The 12,758-nt window shown below is 43.3% G+C and overlaps 1 protein-coding gene across 2 annotated transcripts in view; it reads left to right on the top strand.

The window, feature by feature from the left end:
* Positions 1 to 6,296: 6,296 nt before the first annotated feature.
* Positions 6,297 to 12,758, top strand: part of WDR35 (WD repeat domain 35) — an 82,607-nt gene continuing 76,145 nt past the window's right edge. For both annotated transcript variants that reach the window (XM_039531150.1, XM_039531151.1), the window contains exons 1-2: positions 6,297 to 6,320; positions 7,958 to 8,075. In XM_039531150.1, coding sequence (XP_039387084.1) covers positions 6,297 to 6,320; positions 7,958 to 8,075 — 142 coding nt within the window. The remainder of the gene's footprint in view (positions 6,321 to 7,957; positions 8,076 to 12,758) is intronic.

The following is a 12,758-nucleotide window of genomic DNA, read 5'->3' as shown; positions in this document are numbered from 1 at the left end:
GATCAGTCATATCCAAGATTGCACAACTTTGCCTTTGCCTCCAGCTTGGCACTCATTGCCTTCCGTTCCTCCTAATTTATACCTGTGCTCCCCCAAGTATGGCTAGATGTTTTAATTGCACCCAGTCCTCTTGGTTATAATGGCCTGGGTAGGACCTAACTAGTCATGTACACAAACTCCCAAAAGGGAAACTAGTGGTACTGAGGATACTGTCATGTTCCAAGTTTATATTGGAACTGATACAGCAAGCATGCCAGCAAATGTCCAGTTTTGAGCCCTCATATCAACATCTTGCATCTGTCCCAACTCTGCCAAGTTAGTAGCAGTTACAGGACACCTATTTTTTCCTGATTATATTTCTGTGCCCCTCTGGATGTTGTGACCGTAAATATCCCCCAGTCTAACCAATGAACAACTTTGTTTCAATTCACCTTACACCTTTTCCCTTTGGAGAAGGGGATGGGGTATCAAATGATTTCTGATGGAAATATTTTTCTTTTGTTTAATAGCTCTTTTTATATAACCATTTAATAATTGTGAGGAGAGAAAAGTGAAGGGTCCAGTTCTGGGATATAGCAAGAAACATTTTACTTGGATACACATCCTCAAAATCTGTGTTTTGGATCAATCAGAGGAGCAGGCAGGAGAGCAAAAGCAACAAATCTAAGGCTTGTATGTTAACTAATAAGGATAAACCAGGCTTTCTGTTAACCAAAGTTTCTGGAATGGAACCCAAAGGAAAACACTTACGTGGACATCCACAGTTCTTCAACAAAATTCACAACTGCTTTTTGTAAGGTCTAATTTGAAATCACTCCCCAACCTAGGAAAGTGCATGGGACTCAATTTATCTATCTTAGCAGGATGCAGTACTGGGATTTGAACGAGGGGTTCCAGGGAATCTAGATATTTCAATTTATAAGGCTAAGATCACTAAATCAACAGCTTCACCCCAAGTAGTAGGTCCTTCAGAAACCAGACAATATCTGTCTGTGAGGTAATATTGTACAAAAGAACATGGCTTCAGCTTATGAATAAGATTTATTGCAAATAGCTAATGGTTTTTTTTCAGGGTTACTAGTAGATGTACAGCTTGCACCTTTAACTTCCTGTTAAAATAGACCTGACTGTACTGATGATCAGCACATGTAGCTTCCATTGAAGTCAAGCACTCAACTCAGCACTTCACAGGACCAGACTCTACCTCTGTTAAGAGAAGCAGGTGCAGAGGTAAACTGGGTACCTCAGAGGTGCTGCAGACCTTAATTGTTTGTAAAGTTGCTTTCAGATCTCCAGAGATGCTGCTGCTGTTCTTCAAACCTTTTTTCCATCTGGTCTAGAAAGGATTTTTTGTTTGAAAACTGCAGTTGAGAAAGTGTGTAAATTGAACTTGATAGAACTCTAGCTGCTAACTGTTGTCCTTAATTAACCACTAGATGTGTCCAAGAAGTTGCAAGTGTATCAGTACAAATGGGAGCTTGTACTGGAACTCTGTCACTTAAAAGCAATTGTTTTTTATTGTGCTTAGCTAGTTTTAATTTGTATGTCTTATGACAAACAGTTGCTTTAGCATTATTGACCACATGTCAAAGACCTCCAGGAATGCATTGGTCTTAGTAGTAATAAAACTAGTGTCCCATGCAGGGGTGCCTAGGTTATGGTCACTGCAACCATGTTATATATAAATATTTTAAAAGAAATCAGCTGTATTTCAGTATGTACTATAAGCTGTACAGTATGTGCTGGTTTTTCAGTAACTTTTTATTCCCTATTTAAAAGTAAATACAGGAGGAAAAAACCCTCCATCTTGCATTGGATATATAATGTACAAAATTACATCATGGTTTTATGTGGAGTGAAAATGAATGCCATAGGCATTAATACAGTCCCATTTAATGGACTAAGTTTACAGTATCCAAAAGTAAAATTAAGATCAGCACATTGCTAGAAGCTTTTTATCTTGCATCTGTTTCAGACAGTATTTATATTAAGAACTGATGTTGCTGACTGGATGTTTCCACGCTCATTTTTATTATAGTCAGTGAGACACTGTCCTTGATTCGGAGTCGTGGAAGATATGAATCATTGTATTTAGCAGTGTATTGATTTGTAGCATGGATCCTTAAAATATCAACAAAGAAAACCAGTTCAATTGCCATATTTAAAACATTGCCCCACTGTGACTGAATTATTGGGAGAGTCAGGATTGCAGGATAAGACGCACGGACTAAGGACTTAAAAATTCCATTTTAAAAGAAGTACTTATGAATTTGACTCAAGGAGCACAATCTGTAAAATTATTTTTAAAATGCCTGTCTTCAAGGAATAGTTTGTTTTGAAATTAAAGATCCCCCCCACACTTTTTACAGCAATAAAATATATCTAAAAATGTAAAGTCAATAATTGGAGTGCTGTTGAAACATTAACCATAGTGATAACACTACACTGCTGTTCATGGTCTGCTATGGCTCAATGACTATTTAAGTATTTATCCATTGTGGAATAGTCATTAGACCAGACAGAGGGGGAGAGAATATGACTCTGTAAGCCAGTGTTAAGGGCATGCACCTGGGAGGTGGGAGACCTTGAGTCCAGTGCCCATGCTTCTGTCACTCTTTAGTTGGTTCATACTGGAACAGCTTCAACAGGAGATTGAGGGAGCACCCAGAGCTCTGTGCTTAGGGAAACCTCCTGAGAGGTGGGAGTTCCCCTGTTGGAATTCTAATATTTGAAATTAATGATATGGGAAACCACCAAACACTAATTTAACAATAACTTCCTTTATTGAACCCAAGCCCAAATGGTACTTTCACAATTGCTCTAAATGTGCCTAAATAATAAGCAATTTACTGCATCCAAACAGTAACACAGCATTTGATCAAGACCCTTACAAAGGGCTATTCCCAGGGGTGCTTAGACTCATATTGGTCAGCTCCAATGTAGGCAGTCAGGTATTAGCAACAAACTCTTTAAGAGTTGACTTTTTTTATACCCTTTAGCAAACAGGCAATGTCTCTGCCAATTACTAACTTTTAGCTTAAAAAAAAACTATTTGAGACAGTTCACCTTGAATCCAGATAAGATTTATAACCTCCTCCCCAAGGCCTTTCCACCCCTCCTTTGTGCTCAACAGTCTTTTCCATTGCACCTAGGCTTTAACACTGATGCATGAGATGCTGGCTCATTTTAAGACAGATTCTTTGTCTTATTTAAAACCATCTGCAGTCACCCCTATCAGTCAGAAGCCGCCTTTTTAGAACCTTTCCCTTATCTTTCTTTGAACCAGACATCCTCCCTCCTTCATTTCTTCTGGCCATATAACTTACTATTTTCAAGAGGCCTTTCTTTACAACACATCTATTTTCTTAGCTTAAATGTAGGTAACTCCAATTCCATATTTATCCTACTCCCCTTGTTCATATCCTTTCTCTTCCTCTGGCAGAAACTGGGGAATTGAACCTGGGTGTCTCACATCCCATGCAAGTCAAGGTAAGCAGAGGTACTTCCTCTTCCTGTAGTCAGATTATGAATGGGAGCCAGTAGGTTAGGCCTTTAAGCACATCTACCAAATCAGGTCAGGCATAAGACTCAAGCACAGTGGTTCTCAAACTTGTACTGGTGACCCCTTTCACATAGCAAGCCTGAGTGTGACACCCCCCCCTCCCCCATTACAAATTAAAAACTGATTTTTATATATTTAACACCATTATAAAAGCTGGAGGGTTTGGGATGGAGGCTGACCACTCATGACCCCCCATAACCTCACAACCCCCTGAGGGGTCCTGATCTTCAGTCTGAGAACCCCTGCTCGAGCAGACAAGTGCCTATCTTCCCCTGGTTTGTGAATCACTGGGTTTAGGCAAGATGTGTCCAGATATCTATAGAGAGGCAGCAGTGCACATGCCCAGAGGCAGAAACTTAAGTGCCCAGGGAGATTTTTACCTTGAAAATGTAGGCACTAAGTGAATTTAGGTGCTTACCAGGTTTGGCAGTAGTTGTGGAACACAATGGAGCTAAAATGGGACTTGGACACCTAAGTATGAGGTTTAGATATTTATGTACCTTTTGTGGATATGGGCCCAGGTGTACAATGAAGTGAAACTATTGCTCAGTGCAGAATCTTGCATCTAATATTTAACTTTGCTTACATCCCTGTGTAGCCTCCATTTTACACGTGCTGTAGACTTACAGGATCAGAAGTATGCCCTTGTATTCACATACATTTAAATTGTGAACAGCAATGTATTTAGTGTACACTTAAGATATTAATATTTCCTTTTAACATACAGATGCTTACATTTAAGGAAAACATGTTGGCATTGTTTTCTAACCACCAAATATACCAATGTTACAATATAAGAAATAACACTTCAATTTATTTAAAATTGAGCATTTCAGCATGTTCAACCAGAGAATGTAACTAACTGAACATTCCTAACCTTAGAATTCTGAATAAAGATGGTTCCTCTTGCTAGGGAATGAATAATTACTCTATATAAATAAAATTATATATAATTCATTCTCTCTCTCTCTCTACTTTAAACCTATTTTTTTGAGATTTTTAATTTTTGTATTCCTTTTGACTTAAAAAAATCCCAAAAGCCCAACAACCTCCAGGCTCAAGCATCACTGAGATTTGTGGTCTGTTATTGTCCAGGGTTTAAATTCTCAGTCATTTTTAGTTTTTCACATGACTTCTACCAAATTACAAATAATAGCTTCTTCCCAGCCATGGAATTAAACACTGTTGAAAATCCCACAAGGCACCTCTTTCCATCTTCAGATGCTTAAATACACAGGTGCTGGATTCCTCTGGTTTCCTGGTTGTGCTCAACCTCCCTTCCACACCCCTTTCTGCAAGACCCCACTCCCGTCCACTCCCATAAGCGTGCCCTGGCCTTGCTGCTCCCCCTTCTCACCTCCGTGCCTCCTTCCCACCACAAAACCTGCACCCCATGGCAGCTGGGAGACACTGATGGGTGGGGGCTGCCAATGGACGGGAGGCACTGGGGGGAGCTGGCTGCTGGTGAGTGCCAAGCACCCACTAATTTTTTTCTGTGGGCGCTTCAGTGCCTATGCTTAAATACCTTTAAAAATCTTGTCCTGTAGGCTGGATTCATAAAGATATTTAGGAACCTGGCCCTCAGTCTTAGGTAGGTTCAAAAATGTCAACCTAGGTATATACAACACCAGCATTCATGGGAAATATAGGGTGTGGTCAAGGGCAGTGGTGAGGGGGCATGAACCAGGAAATCCCACTAGCCTCAACTGGTGAGAGGAAACAGCATGACTCAAGGGGGCTGTGCTTTAGTAGAGCCTCAAAACCAGGTCCTCCCAATCAGTATTGCCTCAAGTTTACATGCCTGGCTCATGAGGCAGCTGGTTGTCATACAGGGCTCCCTGGGCACCAGCCGCTTGAGATCAGGGCCAAGGACAGCCTGGGTGAGGATGAGGTGGAGAGTGCAGTGTTAGCAGGATATGGGAGCTGCCTTCCTATCACCTTGATCATGTGAACAACAGCGGGGTGATAACGTAGAGCCGTGGGGGCCTCCCTAAAGTTTGTCTACGCTGCACATTAAGCATGGGTCTGTGGGACCCAGACTTGTCGCCTAGTGTATCCAAGGCTGGGCTAGAGGCTCCACACTGGTTCCCAGTGGCCAGGCCCAGCTCTCTCAGCCCTGCTAACAAGCCCACGCTGCACGACACCGCGCTTCTGACTCGGGTCCGCGGCGGGACCTGCGTCAACCCTGCAAACTGGCAGGGCTTGGACCCAGTCTAGACCCTGACCCACCCCCGCAGCTGGGTCCCCAGGGCCGGCTGTCCCCAGACACACCGAGGGGTGTGTGAGCGGAAGGGGCCTGAGTCGGAGCCAGCTCAGCCCTGGGGAGGGAGGCGCCCCCCACATCCCACCGCCCTCAAGGACCCACAAGAAGGGGCCGCGGTCAGGGCCAGCAGCTCCCAAGGGAGCGTCCCTCGCCGGCTGCTCTGGGCGGCCCCGGCCACAAACCGGGACGCGACGGGGCTGGAGAAGCCCGGTCCCCGCGCACCGCACGGGTGGGGTGAGGGGAGTCAGGCTGGCCCGGAGGGACACAACCATGGGGCAGAACTTAGACGTCGCCCCACCGCCCCGGAAGTGAATGTGTTTCCTTCCGGGGCGGACTCCGGCGGCGGTTGCCAGGGAAGCCGGGTTGCTAGGGAGGCAGCGGTAACACGCTCCCCTTCCAGTCAGACCCGGGCCGAGCCCCCACCCCCCGGGCTCCCTCTGCCCCCATTTCCCCGCCCCTGGGCTCCGCAGGATGTTCATCTACCTGAGCAAAAAGGTGAGTGACCTGGCGGGGGGCAGAGCCCCGCGTCGCCAGCACCGAGCCCGACCTGCGGCCGGGGTCACAGGCCTAGCGGGAGCCTCCGCCGAGATGCCGGGCCCTCTCCGCTACCCGCGGGCAGGGGCCTCTCCCCAGCGCTGCCGCCCCCTCCCAAAAGCAGCAGGGGGCCGGGAGAGCTGGGATCTGATCCTGCTCTAGCGCTGCCCTGGCTCCGGTCTCTTCCCTCCGGGCCCCCAGCTGCAGAGTGCGGCTAAAGCTCCTGACCTGCCCGCCACCCGGGGTGCGGAGCGGGGGAGGGGGAGCCTCTTCCCCGCAGCCTCCCCTCACTGCTGACCCTGTCGAGCAGCGGTGCCAGGCTGAGCGAGGTCGGTGGCTGGGACGGACCCGGGCTGGCAGCTGCGTGCCAGGCAAAATCGGCTGGCGTGCCAAAGGTGACGTGCGTGCCAGAGCTTGCCGACCCTGCCCTAGATTTATAGGATCAGACGTATGCCCTTGTAGTCAGATAAATTTAAATTGTGCACAGCAGTGTATTTAGTATACACTTATAACAAGTTATTAATATTTCCTTTTAACATACAGATTCTTACATTTAAGGAAAACACCTTGGTATTGTTTTCTAACCACCAGACATACCAATATTACAATATACGAAATAACAACACTTGGTTTTATTTAAAATTGAGCATTTCTGCATGTTCAACCAGAGAATGTAACTACCTGAACTTTCCTAACCATAGAATTCTGAATAAAGATGGTGCCTCTTGCTATGGAATGTATAATTAATTATATATAATTTTATTTATATAGAGAGTATATATAATTATTCATTCTCTCTCTCTCTCTCTCTCTCCTTTAAACATATTTTTTTGTGATTTTTAAATTTTTTTATTCCTTTGACTAAAAAAAATCCCCAAAGTCCAACAACCTCCGGGCTCAATCGTCACCGAGATTTGTGGTCTGTTATTGTCCAGGGTTTAAATTTTCAGTCATTTTTAGTTTTTTACACGACTTCTACCAAATTACAAGTAATAGTTTAGCTGTGCAGATTCGTACTGATTTTAAGGAGGGCCGTGAGACTGGCCTAGTCTGGCCTCCAGGCTGACATAAGGCAGAGACCTTCCCTCAGTAATTTCTGCATCAAGCCTGCAGTCTAGAGCTAGGGCCTGGCCCTGAGCACTGAAGAGATGTAGGGACTGGAGCTCTGAAATTGCCTTTCTTAGGCACCCTAGAGAGATACCTGTAAGTCCAACATGAGCAAATCCCCAGTGTCCTTATCCATTTCTTCCCTCACAATCGGAGCAGTTGATGTGAAAGATAAATAAGTGGACCCCTATGTTAGATGTTTTTAAGAAATGTCCTATTTTTATTGATTATTACTGTTACACTTCCCCTCCCCTATATTTGATTCCCTTGGTTTGTTTATCTTTGTATAATTTTACGTGAATGGCCTTTACTGATTCTATCAACTTTTAATTGTAGTAATGTGCTTACAATTCTGATAAGTTGCTGGAGCAATTTATATTATGATGCATAGTATCCCAAGTGTATTTGCTTAGTGTTTGTGGTTGGGGTGTTTTCAAAATAAGACATTGTTATTATTAATCAATTCAAATGAAAAATATTTTGTCTTACAGATTGCAATTCCTGGTAATGTTCGGCTAAGATGTATATCTTGGAACAAGGACCAAGGTTTCATAGCATGTGGTGGAGAAGATGGATTGTTGAAAGTTTTAAAATTAGAAACACAGACAGGTAAAGGAAATTTTGGAGCAAAATCCACCAGGTCTCTGAACACTTAAAGTGGTGTTCTTTGAAAGTGACTTTGAAATATGATATTGTGGGTAGGGCTGTCAAGCGATTAAAAATTAATTGTGATTAATTCCATTATTAAACAATAATAGAATACCAATTATGTAAATATTTTGGGTGTTTTCTACATTTTCAAATATATTGAGTTCAATTACAGCACAGAATACAAAGGCCAACACTATAACAGGGTTCAAACAAGAGCTAGATAAATTCATGGAGGATAGGTCCATCAATGGCTATTAGCCAGGATGGGCAAGGATGGTGTCCTTAGCCTGTTTGCTAGAAGCTGGGAATGGGCGACAGGGGATGGATCACTTGATGATTACCTGTTCTGTTCATTCCCTCTGGGGTACCTGGCATTGGTCACTGTCGGAAGACAGGATACTGGGTTAGATGGACCTTTGGTCTGACCCCGTATGGCCATTCTTATGTTTTTAAAGTGTACTGTGCTCCCTTTATATTTATTTTTGATTACAAATATTTGCACTGTCAAAAAGAAACAAAAGAAATAATATTTCAGTTCATCTAATACAATTACTGTAGTGCAATCTCTTTATCATGACAGTTGAACTTACAAATGTAGAATTATGTAAAAAATAATAATGCCTGCACTCAAAAATAAAACAATATAAAACTTTCAGTGCCTGTCTGGTGATGTTGGTTGGCTGCTTTTTCTTCTTTTTTTCTTCCTCTGGGAGTTGTCTCTCTCTCTCAAGAGGTGGATTACTGATGGTGTCTGGGCCAGCGGGAGGGGGGAATCCCTCTGAGGCAGCTATTTAATGAAGGTCTGGATCTTCTGGGTGGTTTTTTTTGTTGTCCTCCCAGTTTTCAGCTCCATACAGTGGGACTGATTTCACGTTTGTTGTTGAACAGTCGATCTTTATTGCCAAGACAGCTCTCTGGAGCTCCAGATGTTCTTGAGCTGTAACCATTCAGTGTGACTGGGTCGTTTTTGATGGAATTGATCCTAAGGATCTTGGTCTTGTCCTTGTGGATGTTGAGGCCAACCTGTGATGATGTCTTCATAATCCAATCAATGACGAAGAAAGAGAAGTGGTGACAACAAGCATCCTTGTCTGACTCCCTTCATTCTCTCTAAGAGGACTCAGTTGAAGACCTTCCGTTGCTGAGTCTCCTTTCTTGGGGATTTTGATGAGATATCCATCTCTGTTGTTCTATTGTTGTTGTTATCCTTCCTTCCTGTCTTTTCTTTTAACGTGGCGTCTGCTGAACTGAACACACCAGCTTAGAGTCGTACAGCACAAGCTGTTTGTTGTTGCATGCTGCTGCCTGCTGCCTGCTTCTGCAGCCCAGTCATCCACATAATCTCTCTAATATTCCTCTTCCTTCTTGCCTCTGGCTTTTCAGCATACTCTTTTGCTTTGCTTTTTGCTGCTCTAGTCTGCCTGTGTTGCTGACTGCCCTTCTTCTCTTCTCTGTCTTCTATCTTTAGTCAAGGACTCTGCTGTGATCCACTCTTTCTGCTGGTGTGTCTCCTCTTCCCTCAGACCGATCCTGTAGTACTGAAAACTTATTTTTCAGCGTCAATCCAAAATCTTCCTTGGTCTTATGGTCCTTCAGAAGGTTAGTTCTTCTTCAGCTTCAGCTTCAATCTGGCCACCACTAAGTGATGGTCGGGCTTGTGAGGAAAGATGCTGCCTCCCTATGACCAGGTTGTTAAGTGCACACAGATCCACAAATCTCTCTCCATTTTCACTCATCTCTTTAAAGTCTCCATAAGGATGGTAATGTCTTTGTCTGGGAGAGTCTCGTCTGTTCCTCCCTCTTCTCTCACTGTCATTGGTTGGAGCAGCACAACAACACATTCATCTTTCCTCTCTTCATTTTAGTTCTGAAGGATGCTGTGATGATCCTGGGACCATGTGACTTGGGACAGGCAGATGGCCCAGTATAAAACTTTAGAGCCTATAAATTCACTCAGTCCTACTTCTTGTTCAGCCAATTGCTCAGAGGAACAAGTTTGTTTACATTTGCAGGAGATAATGTTGCTTGCTTCTTGTTTACAATGTCACCTGAAAGTGAGAACAGGCGTTCGCATGGCAGTGTTGTAGCTAGTGTTGCAAGATATTTACATGCCAGATGTGCTAAAGATTCATATGTCCCTTCACGCTTCAACCACCATTCCAGAGGACATGCGTCCATGCTGATGATAGATTGTTATTTAGCAGAATCCAAAGCAGTGCAGAACGACAGATGTTCTACTCCTGGGGGATTTCTGCGCCAAAAAAATAAAAATTCTGTGCACAATATTTTAAAATTCTGCATATTTTGTCAAAATAACACAATATAATCACACCAGTTTCAGTTATTTGTAGTCATTTATTTCAAAATACCTGTCAGTAAGTATGTCTGTAAGAATACAGACAACAAAAAACAATCAGGAAATGTTTTTTGACAAATAGATTCCTTACTAGGCATATTAATACAGAACTCTGAGTAATAATTCATTTAAACTACAATACAGAACTGTATTTCCCGCACCCCTCAGAAGCAGGAGGAGCTCAGGGAGAAGGAAGTAGATTGCTGAGAAGGAGCCTAGGTGTGAACTTGGAAGGTTTTTGGGTATGGGTGCGAAAAGTATGGAACAGATTTTTGGAGAGGGGGCAGGGAGGGATTGTTAGGGAGCTTCCCCTATGCAGACCCTGGCTGACCCTAGCCTCTCTCATTTAGTCAGGCACATCTGCCCATATCACCGTGTGTTCTAGCACCCCCTTGTGTCCTTGCACCCCCTGTCCATATGTCCCCCCTCCTCCGATTCAGACACCCACTCCCCTCATCCCCATGTGGCCCTGCACCCCTCCTCCTGTTCCCATGCAGCTCTATACCTCCTCTCCCATCTCCATGTGTCTCAGTGCCCCCACCAAGCATACCCCTGTCTCTGTATCTCCTCTCCCTGTCTCCATGTGCCTCTATGCCCCACCTAGCCACTCCCCTGTCCCTATGTAGCGCTGCACCCCTCCCCCATCACTATGTGGCACTGCACCTCTTTTCCCACCATGGCCCTGTGCCTCCACTCCCATTCAGCTGCTGCTCCAGTCGGTCCTCCCCAACTACCCCTTATGATCTCCTGTCTGATCCACCCCAGCACCCCATGCTGTCTGTCTCCCCATAGCCCCTGTGTCCTGATCTGACCTGACAGATGCTGCAAGGGCAGGCTCTTTCTCTCCCCTGGCTGTCTGGGAGCTGCTGCTGTTCTTGCGCCACATCGCAGTCTGGTGGGCAAAAGGTGGAACTGCAGCAACATTTGGGGAAAAGGTTTTTTCTGTGCAAAAATTTTAAAATATGCATGGGTCATCAGTTATGCATGTGCGCAGTAGCGCAAAGTTCCCCCAGGAGAAATTTTCATCATCTGAGTTAGATGCCACCAGCAGAAGGTTGATTTTCTTTTTTGGTGGTTCATGTTTCCACATCGGAGTGTTGCTCTTTTAAGACTTCTGAAAGCATGCTCCACACCTTGATCCTCTCAGATTTTTGGAAGGCACTTCAGATTCTTTAATCTTGGGTTGAGTGCTGTAGCTATCTTTAGAAATTTCACATTGGTACCTTCTTTGCATTTTGTCAAATCTGTAGTGAAAGTGTTCTTAAAACAAACATGTGCTGGATCATCATCCGAGTCTGCTGTAACATGAAATATATGGCGGAATGTGGGTAAAACACAGAGCAGGAGACATACAATTCTCCCCCAAGGAGTTCAGTCACAAATTTAATTAACATGTTATTTTTTTAAATGAGCATCATCAGCATGGAAGCATATCCTCTGGAATGGTGTTTGAAGCATGAAGGGACATATGAATGTTTAGCATATTTGGCACATAAATACCTTGCAACGACAGCTAAAAAAGTGCTATGTGAACTCCTGTTCTAACTTTCAGGTGAGATTGTAAATAAGAAGTGGGCAGCAGTATCTCCCGTAAATGTAAACAAACATGTTTGTCTTAGCAATTGGCTGGAAAAAAAAAAGTAGAACTGAGTGGACTTGTTGACTAAATTTTTACATTGTCTTGTTTTTGAGTGTAGTTATGTAACAAAAAAAAATCTGTGTTTGTAAGTTGCAGTTTCATGATGAAGAGATTGCACTACAGTACTTGTACCAGGTGAACTGAGAAATACTATTTCCTTTGTTTATCATTTTTATGGTGCAAATATTTGTAATAAAAATATAAAGTGAGCACTGAACACTTTGTATTCTGTGTTGCAATAGAAATCAATATATTTGAAAATATAGAAAAACATCCACAAATCTTTAATACATTTCAGTTGATTTTCTATTATTGTTTAACAGTTCAATTAAAACTACAATTAATCGTGATTAATTTTTTTGAGTTAATACTGTGAGTTAACTGCGATTAATTGACAGCCCTAAGTGTGGGTTTCCATAAACACTCTGAAAACATACACACACATATCAGATTTATAGAATAAAGGGATGCCGTTTTTACAGTCCTATTAATGTCATTGTCGCTTAAAATCATACTTTTAAAAACTGCAATCTAATTTATTTCATATGCCTATCTCAGTGCATTTCTGTCCGATCAATATCTGTCATCTAGATCTAAATTCCTTGGAACAGAGACTGTGGGTGGAATTTTGAAAAATACTTAAGCC

The sequence above is a fragment of the Mauremys reevesii genome, linkage group 3 (genome assembly GCF_016161935.1).
Source record: "Mauremys reevesii isolate NIE-2019 linkage group 3, ASM1616193v1, whole genome shotgun sequence".
Classification (NCBI taxonomy): Eukaryota; Metazoa; Chordata; order Testudines; family Geoemydidae; genus Mauremys; species Mauremys reevesii.
This window is presented reverse-complemented; position numbering and strand designations above follow the sequence as displayed.